This window comes from Trichosurus vulpecula, chromosome 6, assembly GCF_011100635.1.
Source record: "Trichosurus vulpecula isolate mTriVul1 chromosome 6, mTriVul1.pri, whole genome shotgun sequence".
NCBI classification, from domain to species: Eukaryota; Metazoa; Chordata; class Mammalia; order Diprotodontia; family Phalangeridae; genus Trichosurus; species Trichosurus vulpecula.
In genome coordinates, this window is record NC_050578.1 from 42,011,643 (window position 1) to 42,027,695 (window position 16,053).

At 38.0% G+C, this 16,053-nt stretch overlaps 1 protein-coding gene across 1 annotated transcript in view; it reads left to right on the plus strand.

Moving 5' to 3' along the window:
* Nucleotides 1-243: 243 nt before the first annotated feature.
* ARSJ (arylsulfatase family member J) overlaps nucleotides 244-16,053 on the plus strand; it is a 119,543-nt gene continuing 103,733 nt past the window's right edge. Inside the window, exon 1 of the mRNA XM_036764638.1 lies at nucleotides 244-662. Within this exon, the coding sequence (XP_036620533.1) occupies nucleotides 244-662 (419 nt within the window). The remainder of the gene's footprint in view (nucleotides 663-16,053) is intronic.

Below are 16,053 nucleotides of genomic sequence, written 5' to 3' on the forward strand. Positions count from 1 at the left end.
AAAATAAGTAGAGAACTGCCTCTTCTTGATTCCCCCCCCCCCCACAATTTTCAATTCTCCCATGCATCACTTCAGGAAGAGGAAGACAAAGTCGTTGAAGTTGGTGTCAGCCAGGACGAGCCCCCGCTTTCCTTTGGGGTCCACCCTGTCACCGGCTGAGTGATCTCGGGTCTGCATGTGTTTGCCCAAGGTGGCGTGGAGGGCACCACGTGCGCTCAGCAGCCTCGGCTCAGAAAGGGGTGCATGGCCCCCCGGGGTTTCACGGGGCAGCCGCCTCTGCAGCCACAGCCACCACCACCACCGGCGTCCGGGATCTGGCAGGGGAAGATGTTAGCCATGGGAGCGCTGACCGGCTTCTCGGTGCTCAGCCTCCTCACCTATGGCTACCTGTCCTGGGGCCAAGGCCTGGAGGAGGAAGAAGAAGGGACAGCAACCAGAGCCCCCCAGGCTAGAGAGGGGCCAGAGCCCAGTTCATCTGCTACCTCTCAGCCTCATATTGTGTTCATCCTAGCTGATGACCAGGGATTCAGAGATGTGGGATACCACGGATCAGAAATCAAGACGCCCACTCTAGACAAGCTCGCTGCCCAAGGGGTTAAACTGGAAAACTACTATGTCCAGCCTATTTGCACACCGTCCAGAAGTCAATTTATCACTGGAAAGTAAGTTGTACTGCTTTTGTTTATTTTTCACACTCTGGCCAGCTTAAACAGGAGATGTTGAGACCTCCAAAAGTAGCAGTGAAAACAGGGCAGTGATGGAGAACAATGATGTGTAAAGAGCAAGTGTCATTTTGTGTAATTAACGGCACCCCGTGATTGCTTTGAAAGTTTACTCACCTTATTCCTCTCTTCCTTTATCCTACCTCCTAAATAAAGATCTTTACTATATAGAATAAAGTTATCATTTAACCCCTTGGCAACAAGCCAGAGAACTCTAGAAAGTACAACTTCAGCATTCAGCATTCTGCCTTAACTACAGAGCATGCCCAAGCTTTGCTTTTATTGTTATTTTGAAGACTGATGGATTTCCCCATCTAGGGTTAAGGAGAAGTAGCTTGAAGAGCATTGAGTTCTATCTTAAGCGAAACCTAGCTCAGAGGAGGTAGGTCCAGGAAAGAAAGTGTTACAAAAATGCCCAAAACTCTGAGTGTGTCTGTTAGAATAGAAGCTACATAGTGAGAAAGTCTTCCTGGCAAGACAGATTGTCAAAACTCCTGTAAACGCCCTGAGTGGCACACATTTCAGAAAAGTCAAATTTTGTTCTCAGGTTTTCAGCTATTCCTCAACTGTCTGGCATTTGTGTGACTTTCCCTAAAGCATTAGGCATTTAGCTTGTTTGGGTGCTAAAGTTAAGCCTTATAAATGTTGATGTCATTCTCCTAAATAAGTCAAGTCTGCTTTTCAAGCACTTTCTAAATCACTGCTCACTGAGCCATGTAAATGTTGCACTGTAAAGGACCCATTTATAGTTCTGTTACCCCATTGCTGAAGTATAAATTCAACTAGTCACAAAAGTTTAGGATGCCACAATTTGAGCAGTGAAACAGAACTAAGCTGGGAGATTAAGAATGAAGCACAGAATTAAGTAACTAATCGATTTTGAGAATTGCAGAATAAAATCCTCCCTTGGTTTGAGTCTCTGTTTGCTTTGTGATTTCAGTTGCAGCGAACCTTTGCTTCATAGAGAAATTGTTTTTGGATTTGGATCCTATGAGAGTAGCCAGTATCCACTGGAAAAATAAAGCCTATTTTGCAGGAATCTATGTCCTGCTCTCTTTCTGCTTACAACATGATTTCCACTGCTTAGCAAACTGTCAGAAACTTACTACCTCTGCCAGAAAAAAAGAAAATAAAATGAAAATGATGCTCATCTTTACCCTTTTTTTGACAGAGAGAGAAAAAAGGTGTAGAAGTTTTACTTGCACTTTGTGGTCATTTTAAAAAGTTAACACCATGTGAAAGGAAGAGCAGGGAGTTGGCTGCAAAACAAGAAATGCATCTACTCTACTAGCAGTAAAATTTGGTAGGTCAGCTCCTAACCTCTTACCTCTCACTAACCTTTTATTCTTAGCTTTTCACATGAATGGAAAAACAACAATACCTGAATGGCAATCATGACTTCGCCAGATAATTGAAGGAATTCAGATCTACCCAGACAGTCAGCAATACTTAGAAGAATATTAAACCATAGGAGGGTGTTTTTTTTTTCAGAAACGGGTCTATGTTCAAGATTCTTCCAGAGGGGACATGGTATAGGGGAAGAATACTGGATTTGAGGTTAAATCTTAGCTCTGCTGATTACTGATAGTCTGACCTTGGGTCACTTAGTCTCTGGGCCTCAGTTTGCAAAATGAAAAAGTTGGACTGTGTGACTTCTAAGGTCCCCATTCAGTCCTAATCAATGATCTGAAACAAGAAAGGAAACAAAAGACACATATATGTAATTATATTAGCACATATATAAATATATGTATATATATGTACACATAGGATGTAAATTAATGGTCAGAAATTATATATGGAAACTATATATACATATACGCACATATATAATATAAATTGTCAACAAAATATATATACACATACAGTGTATATATATATGCATATAACTTTACATATTTTTATTTTATATTTAAAACTCCGATATGCAACTTTAAAAAGAGACCCTTTACTTAAATCCATTAGATCTTAAGCTCCCTGAGAGCACAGTCTATTGTTTGTCTTTCTTTCTATTGCTAGATCTGCAGTGTCTGGCACATAGTAGATGCTAGTCCATTGATTGATAGATTATATCATAGATTGTAAGATAAGATCAATCCAGAGCTGTTAAAGCATCTCAGAGGCCATCTAGCTAAACCTCCCATATTGAAGATGAGGTAACTGGGGACTCTGAAGGATAACTGACTTTCTAGAATTTACATAGCCAATAATTAAGAGCATGCAATTATAATAAAAAATTAAACTGAAGTAATTCTTAAATCTTTTTATGGAATTAAGTTTTGGTTATATAACCATCAAGGGATGGTTATATAACTATATTATCCAACTGAAAATTTCAATTCTACGCAATGTGCCCGCATAATGGTGTTGAGAATAGAAAGCCCCAAAATGGTCACCCACAGTTAAATTTTATTTTCCTGTAGTCTTTGACAAATTGAGTTGAAGACTTTTTTTTTCACTTGCAGTTTTTTTTAAAGGCAATTTGCTGGAAGGGGGTAAAAGTTTCCTTTACATGAATAAGAAATAAAGAAAGGAAGTGGTTTTGAGAACCTCGTCCTGGACAACATATTACTAAAGGAGAGCCAGATGAATATTGTCATTTGTCTTTCCTATGAAAATGAGGGGCAGCCGTGGTTTATGCTTCCTGGCTCCTACAAAAGGCAGCAGAGGGGCGCTGAAAGCCTGATGGTTAAATCTGAGATATGCTCATGATAAGTTAGGTAGGTAAACAGATAGAATGCCTTTGAGTCCTACAAAGAAACTGAGTATGTAAATTATTCAGTTTTAAGTTCAGTCTGACCCTATATTTAATTCAGGATTATCAAAAGCTTCTTTGTTATAGGATGATCTTATAGCCTCACCAGCCAGCACATAGCAAAGCCTTTCTGAACACTACCAGGTTTTAAAAAATAGAAGCTACTCTTTTCTATTACAAAAATCTGTAACTGATTCCAGATCCCTATAACAATTCAGAACTTTTCTGCCTGCCAGTAAGGGTGAGTGACTTTGGGAGTGAGTCAGTTAGCCGGTTAATAACTAACTGTTCACAGTGAGCAGAGCACCATACTTCAGGGATAGGGGATATTAAGGAAATATCAGGTAGGGTCCCTGTCCTTGATGAGCTCCTCATCTGTTTGTAAGATAAAGGGTGTATTGAGGAAGTAGTCATGTTGAATGGTACTTTCCTTCCTAGTATTTCCTCCTGGGTTTTGTCATGGCTAAGATTTTAAGAAAGCAACAGTTTCTGAATTGTGCTCTCACCTTGATCTTGATCTGCAATACCTCTTAATAAAGAAGTGACAAAATGACTTTTTTAAAATCAAGGCTTCCCTTCTCTTTAGTGGAATGAAAGTATTAAATGTACAAGATTTATGTTAAAAAATCTTTTATCTCAAGGCGGTACCCTTGTCTTTAGTCGATGCTTAATGAAAACCTGTTTATTAGAAAGTTTGTTGAATTATCAAGTAGGACAAGTAAAGAATCTGTATTGAATTTTCAATACAGTAACCTTAAAAATATACATTTTGATGTATTTTAGCTTTACAACATAGCTAATTCCTACCTCTTCCAAATTGAAAACTTTCCTGTGACAGAGGGGAAGAAGGGAGAGAACAAGCATTTATTAAGTGACTACAATGTGCCAGGCAGACATTGTGCTAAAAATTTTACAAATATTATCTCATTTGATAGAAGCAAAGTAATTTGATAGAAAGAAAAACAATTAAAAAAACCCATCAGATACAAGGTATCTCATCTGATGATGCATCCAGTGTTCTCCCCTAACAGCCCCCCCACCTCTCTGACATGTGCAAAGAGGTATGCTTCATCCTTTCTTCTCTGGGACTTTCAGTGATATTCAATCAACTTCCCTTTAGTGATCTTTTCACTTACATCATTGTAGTCATTATGCTGTTTAAAATCTGTTTTACCTTTTTGCCCTTCAGTTTTCTAACTGAAAAATGGGATATGATATTTCTGTTTCATTTTATTTTTAGTAAGTTCAGAGAGGACTACAGTTGATTTATTTAACTCTCAGGCAACTCACAGACTTTAAGATTCCAGAGGAATTGCTGCTTTATCAATGGAGGGCATTTCCACTCCCAGCCCCAATAAAAACACAAATCTCGATCCACCCCCCCCCAAAAAAACATAAAAAAACTCATAGTAATGTGGATTTGGAATAGTTCAAATTACTTGGCTTCCACCAGAAAAACCTTGTTAGATTATTTTTGTTTGGAGAAAAATAAAATCATGAAATTTATTTTATCCCTGAAATTATAAATCAAGCGGCTAAAAGAGGATAATAGTGACTCAACAAAGAAGGTAAAATTCAGAGTATTAAATACTACAGCTCACAAGTATCAGGCGAGGATGAGATCATTTTAAAAATTAGATTATTAAATTGTATTTCTGCCAATATTACTGAAAGGCTGGGAGAAAGAGGACCTAAATTCTGTACCACACCATTCATGTGAGCATATAGACCTAGTTAAAAGAAATTTGACTATCATATAATCTCTATATCTGGTGTCTTCCCACTAATCTGTCCCTCCTATTATATTTCAAAACCCATACCCAAAAGCCTAGGACAATGTTCATGGTGTAATACATGACCACTAAATAATACTTTTAAAAAACTAACTTGATTCATATACTGAAATGATAAAAGTTATGCAAAACAGAACTATGAGTATATGGATCCCTTCACCTAACTTCTTTAAAAAGCCAGACTGATTAGAAGTTTGAAAGTCTCAGTGTATCTGAGAGAGAATGGCCTTATATTTAACTTCAAAGGTTTGCAGACACAGCTCAAAAGGGACAATTGGATCATCAATAAAGCTTAGGAAACCACTGCCTATTCCTAATTGATCAGGAAGGTTTCTACATCCTTTGAATTATGATCAAACAAGCCATTGGTAGACAATTAGGATCAAAGCCCCTGGTTTGAAATAAATCTTCAAAAAGTGACCCTTTGAAGTGAATCTCCACTCAGGTAATTCTGTCCAGTGTCCTGAATAGGTGTTCTGGAAGGTGGGTGTTTATCCAGGTGCTAGGGGCTGAGAAGGTTCCTTGTTTCTTACAAACAATGTCTCCCAAAAGATCAAAACTGACTAGTTGGAAGATGAGCTTAGGTTGAAAGATCATTTTCAGTTAAAATTGTGTTCATACTTTTCATTTTTTGGGGGGGGTAGTTCCTGATAAGACCTTAGCTCTAATTTTGGTTTAATCCTTTGTTTTAGAACTAATTTCATCTTACATCATTTTAGTCTCTAGGCATATTTTGATTTAATTCTGGTTGAAATGCATATTTTCCATATTATAAAGATTCCCTTAAGCTTTACTTCAAAAATCATTTAAAAAAATCTTTCCACCTTCACCCCTCCATGTGTATAAACATTTTTTCTTGTTTATCCTTGCCATAATTAAAAGTAAGTACAGTATAATTTTAAGATTAATATTTTATCAACTAAGACATGTCCCAATGATTGTGTTTGTTTCAAACAGAGATGACAGAAGAAAGGAAGAATATGTTCTATATCCACGGCTTTGGAGAATTATTAGTGTTCATAGTTTTAATTTTTTGGCAAAACTCTGTTAACTTGTAACTGAATAGAGGCAGGCACACAAAAAAAATGGGGGCAAGAGGTGCTAGTAGGAAGAGTGAGACCAAAATACAGATGACTAGTTATACATAATGTCAAAATGATCAGAACTAAATCTATTTACAGTTTTGTGTAGTATATATTGTGTATACTGATACTGTTGTTCTCTACAGCTAGTTCTATACAGCCACAGCAGGATCAGACTCACTGGGAGAATCACAAAGATTGATTAATTAATTAAGATTAATTCACTGAGACTTTATGCAGAATGACCCATGAGCAGCAGACTGGTTGAGTCACACTCATTGAATTCATCTGAGATTGCCTCTCTTTCTCCATTCCCTCAGTGATCTCATCTATTTTTCTTTGAATGAAGACTCTCGAATTTCAATATCTAGCCCTAATCTTTCTTCTGAACTCCAGGCCTGCATTCACCAACTGCTAGTTATCCGCCTTTCTCTCTGGTTGTCTCATCAATATCTCAAATTCAGTACCACTAAAACAGAACTCAGTAATGTCCCAGTAAACCTGTGCCACTGCTCAACTTGTTCTAGCCATCTAGGTTTTTCTTCCTCAAGGTCATTCTTGACTTGGCTCTTTAGAGCTAAGAATCCAGAGCTAGAATCTCTTAGACTATCCAGTTAGTCACAGCCTCTCTCACAGTACCCTCTTTTCTCCAATTACCTTATCACCTCATACTTTTGCCTTATCTTTCCTGGAATTAGGCCTTTGTGTTGCTTTCCAACTACCATTTTCAAACCATGCCATTTTAGAGTAATCCACCTTCCTTTCCAGAACCTTTTTATGCCTTTCCTGTTAGACTGTGAGAGCCTCGATGGCAGGGGGTCTTTTGTCTTTCCTTTCTTTGTTTTCCAGTGCATAGCACAGTGCCTGGCATATCTTGTTGTGCAGTTGTTTTTCAGTGGTGTACAACTCTTTGTGATCCCGTTGAGGTTTTCCTGGCAGAGATATTAAACTGGTTTGTCATTTCCTTCTCCATCTCGTTTTACTGAGACCAACGGGGTTCAATGACTTGCCCAGAGTCCCACAGCTAATAAGTGTCTGAGGCCAGATTTGAACGCAGGAAGAGGAGTCTTCCTAACTTCAGACCAGGCATTCTACCACTATGCTATCTAGCTCCCCACCTGGCACCTACAAGCCTGGCATAGAGAAGATGATAAATGCTTGTTGACTTGTATTTGGTACAGGAATTTCCAAGCTTCACAAATACAATTCAATCCTTAACATTTAACACAGTGCCTGGCACATAGTGGACACTTAAGTGTGCTAATGAACTTTATTTCTTTTTCTTTTCTTTTCTTTACTTCCTTCATTTCTTTGTTTCTTCCTTCCTTTCTCTGTTTCTTTCTTTCCTTCCTCTCTCCCTCCCTCCCTCACTTCCTTCCTTCCTTCCTCCCTCCCTTCCTCCTTTCCTTTCTTCCTCCCTCCCTTCCTTCCTTCCTTACTCCCTCTTTTCCTTTCTTTCTTTCCTTCCATCTACCTCTTCCTACCTGGATTATTGTAATGGCCTCTTAAGTGGTCTCCCAGCTTCAGTTCTCTACCGTTTCTGGCCCATCATCCTCACAGTTGTCAAAATATCTTCCCAAGGGACTAGTCGAACCATGCTACTCTGGTACTCCAAAATTTTCAATGACTCCCTATTGCTTCCAGGATAAAGTATAAAGTCTTCAGTCTATCACTTAAAACCCTCCACACCCTGGTGCCTACCTGCCTTTCCAGAATTATTGAATGATACTTCCTTATATACATGTTGTGTTCCCATCTAACTAGACTAGTAGTTGTTATTTAAAATCTGCGTTGCATCTACAGACTGGACATTTTCATCGACTGTCTCCAATGCCTGGAATGCTCTCCCTTCTCCATGTGGTCTGCTAAAATCTGTGTCTCTATTTTGATGGAAGACTAAACTGAAGTAATATTTCCCAGGGGAAGCCCTTTTCAGTGTTCTCTCTCCCCTCAATTTTTCTTGAATTTACTTATCTGGGTACAAAATGATCCCTTCAATAGAATATAAGCTCCCTGAGAATCAGTGAGTCACCAAACATTTATAAAGCACCTACTATGTGCCAGACATTGTGTTAAGTGCTAGGGATATAAAGAGAGGTGAAAGCCAGTCCCTGTTCTCATGGATCTCATACAGTATAATAGAAGAGACAACATGCAAACAACTGTGTACAAACAAGCCACATAGAGGATACTTTGGGAGTAATCAACAGAAGGAAGGCATGAGATGTAAGGGGAAACTCAAAAGACTTCCTGTGGAAGGTAGAATTTTAATTTGGATTTGAAGGAAGCCAGAGAATTTGGGGGTAGAGATGAAGAGGGACAGTATTCCAGGCATTGGGAACAACCAATGAAAATGCCCAGAGTACGGAGATGAATGTCTTGTTTGTGGAAACAGTAAGGGGGGCAGTGTAGTGGATATATGTGGAGTAAAACATGTAAAAATACTAGAAAGATGAACTTGGGGGAGGTCATGAAGGACTTAAAATGGCAAGAACTTTTTATTTGATCCTAGAGATGTTAGGGAGACACTGGAATCTATTGAGTAAAAGATGATATGGTCAGACCTGTACTCTAGGAAGATCATTTTGACAGTTGAATGAAGGATGGACTAGGGTGGGGAGAGACTGGTGGCAAGCAGACCCATCAGCAGGCTATTGCAATAGTCCAAGCATGAGGCAATGAGAGCTTGCATCAGGGTGGTGGCGATGTCAGAGAAGAGAATGCGGCGTACTCAAGAGATGTTAGAAAGGTAGAATTGGCAGGATTTGGCAACAAAATGGATACAGGAGTAGTGGTAGTAAAATAGAGTGAGGAATCAATTATGACACCCAGGTTGACTTGTAGCCTAGATAACTGGGAAGATGGCGGTACCCTCAACTGCAATAGGGAAGTTAGGAAGAACAGAAGGTTAATTCCTTTTTACATTTGTGTCCCTAGCCACTGGAATAATAATGACATTCGTATAGTATTTTACGATATCCAAAGTTGTTTCCATATCTCTCTTTTTCTCCATAAAACCCAGTGAAATATAGCTGCTATTATTATCCATCTTGTATAGAGAAGGGATCTCAGGCTGACAGAAGTTAAATGTATTTCCCAGAACCATACAGTCGGTGCCTGAGACAGAATTCCACCTCAGGTCTTCCTGATTCCAAGGCTATCCATTTCTGTCTAGCATAGTAGGGGCTGTTCATAGTAAGGGCTTAGAAAACAATTGTTGGATGTATTCTAAAAGAATTTTAAAGGGTCTGCCCAGTTCTATTGTGGCCCAGATAGATCTAGCCAGAGTTTTAATTCACTTTTCTACCCAAAAGGAGATCAAATGTACCCTTTTAGGTATTTGTATATTAAAATCCATTCTACCTTTGTGACATCTCTGAAATATGCCCCCTTCTCTTCTCTGACATAGCCATTATCCTGGTTAGAGCCTTACCACCTCACACTTGGACTATTGCAATGGCCTATTTGTAAGTCTGCCTGCCTCAGGTTTCTCCCCAGCCTACTCTAGTCTTCATTTAACTGGTAAAGTGATCTTCCCAGAGTACACATCTGACCATACACAACACCTTTACTCAGTAGAATCCAGTGTCTCCCTAGCACCCCTATGATCACACACACAAATATATTTACTCAATAGATTCCAGTGTCTCCCTAATACCCCTATGATCACACACACACACACACGCACACACACACACACACACACACACACACACACTCAACAGATTCCAGTGTCTCCCTAATACCGCTAAGATCAAATATATATATATATACACATATGTATGTGTGAATGTATATATATATATATATATATATATATATATATATATATATATATATTTTCATCTCTCACTGATCTTTATTGACCAGTGCCAATACTGAGTGAAAAATTCCCTTTTCTGATGGGCATCTTCCACTTTTTGTAAAATCTTGTGAGAATCAAAGTGAGTGAAGCTCTGTGTTTTTAGGAATGCTTTTGAATAAAGACATTGATTTCAATATTGTTATTAGCTACTGTCCCATTTCACTAGATGAAATAACTCCCATTTAGATTCGCATATATAAGTGTAAACCAGTCTCCAATTATTGCCTATATTCTGGTTTTTTTACCTTTTTCATTTGAAGAATAAGTGGATTAATAAATTAATGAAGGTACTTGTAATCCTAAGGGATAGGAATGGGAATCATTTCCCTCATTACTATTCTCAAATGGTTCACAGAGCAGGAATCCCATTAATTGGGACTCACATTGAAGTCTTAACTGAATTGGCTAAAAATTGCTCAATAATGATGGAAACTTTCTAATTTATAGACCTGGAAGGGACCTTGAAGATAATCTGCCTGATGTACCTTGTATAGGTGAGAACACAACTATAAATGAACACAATGAAGGGGAAAACTATTGAGGGAGGAGAAAATAGTAAATCACTTCTCTTTTCCTCTCAAGCAGAAATTCCTGTCATACTACCATTTATTACTTTATTAACCAGAACATATCAAATACCTTTATTATGAAATGAGTTTCAAGTTCTATAAGGAAAGGTATAAGTTTCATTAAAATTATTCATCCAAACAGAGTCCTAGAATCTAAGAATCTTAATACTGGGGAAGGCCATCAGAGGATATGTGGACCAATCCCCCTACCACATCGTTATGTCCTTGGCAAGTTTTTACTCACCCTTCACTTAAGCATTTCCCCTGAGAAATAAATAAAAAGTAATTTTATTTTATTTTTGGACACCTTTAATGATGAGAAAGATAATCCTTATGTGAAATCCTATCCACCACCTCATGACTTTTAAATATGGGTACTAGTGCCACCACAGAATGTGTCCGATCTCTTTCAGAAGATAGCCTTTCAAATACTGGAAGACAGCTGTCTCAACCCTGCCCCACCTCCACCCCCCAAGACTTTTCTTCCCCAGGCCAAACATTCTAAGTTATTTCAAGCATTCAAGTCTATACAATGTGCTCTTTACCCACCTCTACTCACACCTGATTTATCCACTCTTTTTTTTTTTTTTAATGTGGAGCTCAAGACTGAAAGCTATACTTCAGGTGTGAGCTGACCAGTCCTTTAACCAGTTCAATATTCTCTTTAGTTCTGTCCCCTTGTTATTGTTGGTGGTGGTGAGTCATTCCAGCCATATCCAAATCTTTGTGACCTCATTTGGGGTTTTCCTGGCAAAGATACTGGAGCAGTTTGCCATTTCCTCCTCCAGCTCATTTTATAAATGAGGAAACTGAGGCAAACAGGGTTAAGTGACTTGTCCAAGGTCGCACAGCTACTAAGTGTCATAGACCAGACACAGGTCAGATGTGAACTCAAGAAGATGAGTCTTTTAGACTTCAGGCCTGGTGCTCTAGCCACTGAATCACCTAGATGCCACTAGACTTCCATTAACGCAGTAGTTAAGTAATTCTATTTTCTCTCTTTGATAGTTCTCTCTTTAGATAATTATGCCGTCTATTGCAAGCAACGTTTATTTCTTCCTTTCCTCCTTCTTCTTGCTCTGAGCATACCTCCAGAACATCTTAATATTTTTCAAAAGCCCTAACTCATTCTGTGTCTTAGCCTTCCTGACCCCATTCCTACATGTCCATATTACTTTTTATATCTTTCTCTGTGTGTGTGTGTGTGTGTGTGTGTGTGTGTACGCCTTAAAGAAAAAAAAAAACTTTCCTAGTTGAATAGAGAACTCTGTTTGTATATACATCAGCATTTTCTGATAATTTCTCATTTGTTCAGCATAGTTTGTAATTTTAGGAATATACTTTCTCAGTGCTGCCAAGAATTTTAAATTCATCATCCAACTTAAAATTTCAAGAGAAAAGATCATACACTATTTTTTCTTTGAGCCTCTTGGAATTGCTTTCTACATGTCGTCATCTTTCTTCTTAGTTATTACAGATTAGACACTTTCTTCCAAATTTCCCCGTGCTTCCACATCAATCAATCAATCAGTATTCCCTATTTGGTCAGAATCAGTAATAAAATAATAGAGAGGCTTGTTGTCATACTTTCAGAAAGAAATGCAATGTAAATGAAATGTAAACCAAGAAAATTAAGAATTTGTTAGCTGCTTTTTTTTATGGCCGTGATACTTCCAGTAGATGTATGGATGATTCAGGTGTCTCATCTCTACTACATGTAAGGTTGTTCTTTCTTTTTTTTTGTTTGTTTGCTTTTGGCAGGGCAATTGGGGTTAAGTGACTTGTCCAAGGTCACGCAGCTAGTACATATCAAGTGTCCGTGGTCGGATTTGAACTCAGCCCTCCTGACTCCAGGGCCGGTGCTCTACTCACTGCACCACCTAGCTGCCCCCAAGGTTGTTTCTTCTGACTCCAAGAAACCCCATTTGCAGGATCTGAGCATAGATAAATAGCAATTTTCTCCATTTCTTTCCTTTTTCAGTTTAAATGGCTTTCCATTGAATAACACGGGATCTGTCTCCTCATCTGAAAAATGGGTGGACTAGACAATTTCTATGTCTTCTAATTTGTAAAGAATGTCACTTTTGTTGCTGTTTTGGGGTTTGTTTGTTTTTTAACTCTTCTTGCCTCTCTGTTACATCTTCCACTCATCTTTCACCTTCCAAAATCCTTTATCTAAAAATCTTTAATATTAAAAAAATGTTTTAGAGTAGAAGATAATTTGGGGCAGAGGATAGAGGGAGGAGAAGAGAAAATAAATTTTAAAAAAAAGCCTATTTGTTGTGACCACACACCTAGTACATGACTAGAAAGTTCTGTGATTTCTAGTAATATGCTTTACCAGTTTTGTTTTGTTTATTTATATTCTGTTTGCATCATAACTATTTTAAAGACTTCTGATTCTTTTAAATAACCAAAAACATTTTATTTATGAACCGTGTACCACATATCAGAAATTTTTATTTGCTTTCCATTTAGTTTTAATTCAAAGAAATGAATTTTATTGAATCAAGCATAGTGAATAAACAGTCAAAGCGGTATTGGTGACTATGATGTTATTTTCCTTGGCCCCAACTAGGCTGTTGCTGAGCACTTTCTGGAGAAAGACTGTGATAACTGTGAAGAGGCTTAGTTTAGTCAAGGCCATCTGTAGGGCTTATGAGAATGTTCAGGGGAATCCAGATGCAAGCAGAAAGTGAGATGAGGTGAGTTACCACATTCAGACCAGAGTCAGAGACCATTGACCTGTCCAAGGTTTGAAAATACGGGATGGCTATGAAGAGTAGAGAGTCAAAGAATAAAATAGCCAGACTTGGTCTAAGGTCAAAAGGAACTCTAGTGTAACTGAAATGAGTTTGTGTATACAGGTATGGTGTATGGACATCTTTTTAAGATACCTTTGGAGGCTAACCTTAGCTTCTTCAATTGTCTGTATGAGCTTCATTTGGGGATATGTCCCTACTCTGGCTGACATTTCTCAAATGCCGAAGTAGGACTTAAAAGATAGTGATATTCATGTACATATACACACACACACACACACACACACACACACACACACACATACACACACACGTACACACATATGTGTGTACGGGGATAGGTGTGAATATATGCATACATACACACTCAAACAATCACATATATATGTAATATGATAATAAAACATACGCAAATACATTATATGGTAGGAGAAAAACTTTTTTTAAATAGTATTTTATTTTTTCCCCAATTACATGTCAATACAATTTTTAGCATTAATTTTTATAAGATTTTGAGTTCCAAATTTTTCTCACTTGCTTCCCCTCTTCCAAAAATGGTGGGCAATTTGATATAGGTTATGCTTGTGCTATCATGTAAAACAAATTACCATATTAGTCACAGTTGTGAAAGAAAAAAAACAGATCAAAAAGGAAAAAAAATGAAAAAGAATAAAGTAAAATAAGTATGCTTCCATCTACATCAGAATCCATCAGCTGTTCATCTGTATGTGTATAGCATTTTCATTTGTGAATCCTTAGTACTTATCTTGGATCATCATGTTGCTGAGAAGAGCTGAATCATTCATAGTTGATCAGTTGCTGACACTGTCTTCCTGGTTCTGCTTATTTCACTTTGCATCAGTTCATACAAGTCTTTCCAGCTTTTTTTTTTCCTGAAATCTACCTGTTCATCATTTCTTATTGAACAATAGTGTTCTATTGCATTCATATACCACAGCTTTTTCAGCCATTCCCCGACAGATGGACATCCTCTCAATTTTCAATATTTTGCTACCACGAAAAGGGCTGCTATAATTTTTTTTTGTAAATGTGGGTCCTTTTCCCTTTTTTGTGATCTCTTCCCTGTCACCATAATAACTTTCTGTGGTCAGTGGTATTGCTGGATCAAAGGGTATGCCCAGTTTGATTGCCCATTGTGCATAGTTCCAAATTGTTCTCCAGAATGGTTGAATCAGTTCACAACTCCACCAACAATGCATCAATGTACCAGTTTTTCCACATCCCCTCCAACATTTATCATTTTCCTTTTTTATCCTATTAGTCAATCTGATGGGTGTGAAGTGGTATTTTAGAGTTGTTTTAATTTGCATTTCTCTAATCTTTAATGATTTAGAACACTTTTTCATATGCCTGTATATAACTTTGATTTCTTCCTCTGAAAATTGCCTGTTCATATCCCTTGATTATCAGTTGTGAATGGCTTGTGGTCTTATAAATTTGACTCAGTTTTCTATGCATTTGAGAAACGAGGCCTTTATTAGACATACTTTCCTATAAAGATTGTTCCCCAGCTTTCTGTTTTCGTTCTAATCTTGGCTGCATTAGTTTTGTTTGTGCAAAAGCTTTTTAACTTAATATAAACAAAATTATCTATTTTACATTTCATAATGCTCTCTATCTCTCTATCATGAACCTGTAACTCAGTTAACGTCCCCTTTAAGAATTTGGATGCTATACCACTTGGTGCATATGTGTTTAGTATTAATATTATTTCATTATCTATGATACCTTTTAGCAAGATGTAGTTTCTTTCCTTATCTTCTTAAATTAGGTCTGATTTTGCTTTTGCTTTGTCTGAGATCAAGATCTTTACCTGTGTTTTTGCTTATTTGTTTGTTTTTGTTTTGTTTTTTACTTCAGCTGTAGCCTAATAGGTTCTGCTCCAGCCCCTTACTTTACTGCTTCAAGTGTGTTTCTTGTAAAAAAGATATTGTAGCATTCTAGTTTCTGATCCACTGTGCTATCTGCTTCTGTTTTATGGGAGAGTTCATCCCATTCACATTCACAGTTATTACTACCTGTGTATTTCCTTCCATTCTATTTTTCCTCCCATGCGTCCTCTCTCTCCTTTCACACTTTCCCTCTGCACCAGTGCTTTGCTTCTGTCTAGTCCCCTAGACTGTTCTTTTTTCTGTCAGTCTCCACTCCCTCTTTACTTAATCTCCTCCTCTCCTACTTCCTGGTCATGTAAGACAGATTTCTATATTCAACTGATTGTGTATATAATTTTTTCTTTGAGCCAATACTGATGAGAATAAGGTTCAAGGGATGCCCATCACCTACCCTTCCATCTTCCCCTCCATTATAATAGGTCTTTCTTGTCTTTTCATGTGAAATAATTTACTCCATTCTACCTCTCCCTTCCTACCTGGTGCTGTACTGATGTTGCCCTGAGGCCCATGGGGGACCTTCCTGTCTGATGCTTTGCTGAGGGGGTGTGGTGGGGGGTGGCAGTTGCTGCTGGAGGATGGAGAGATCTGGCAG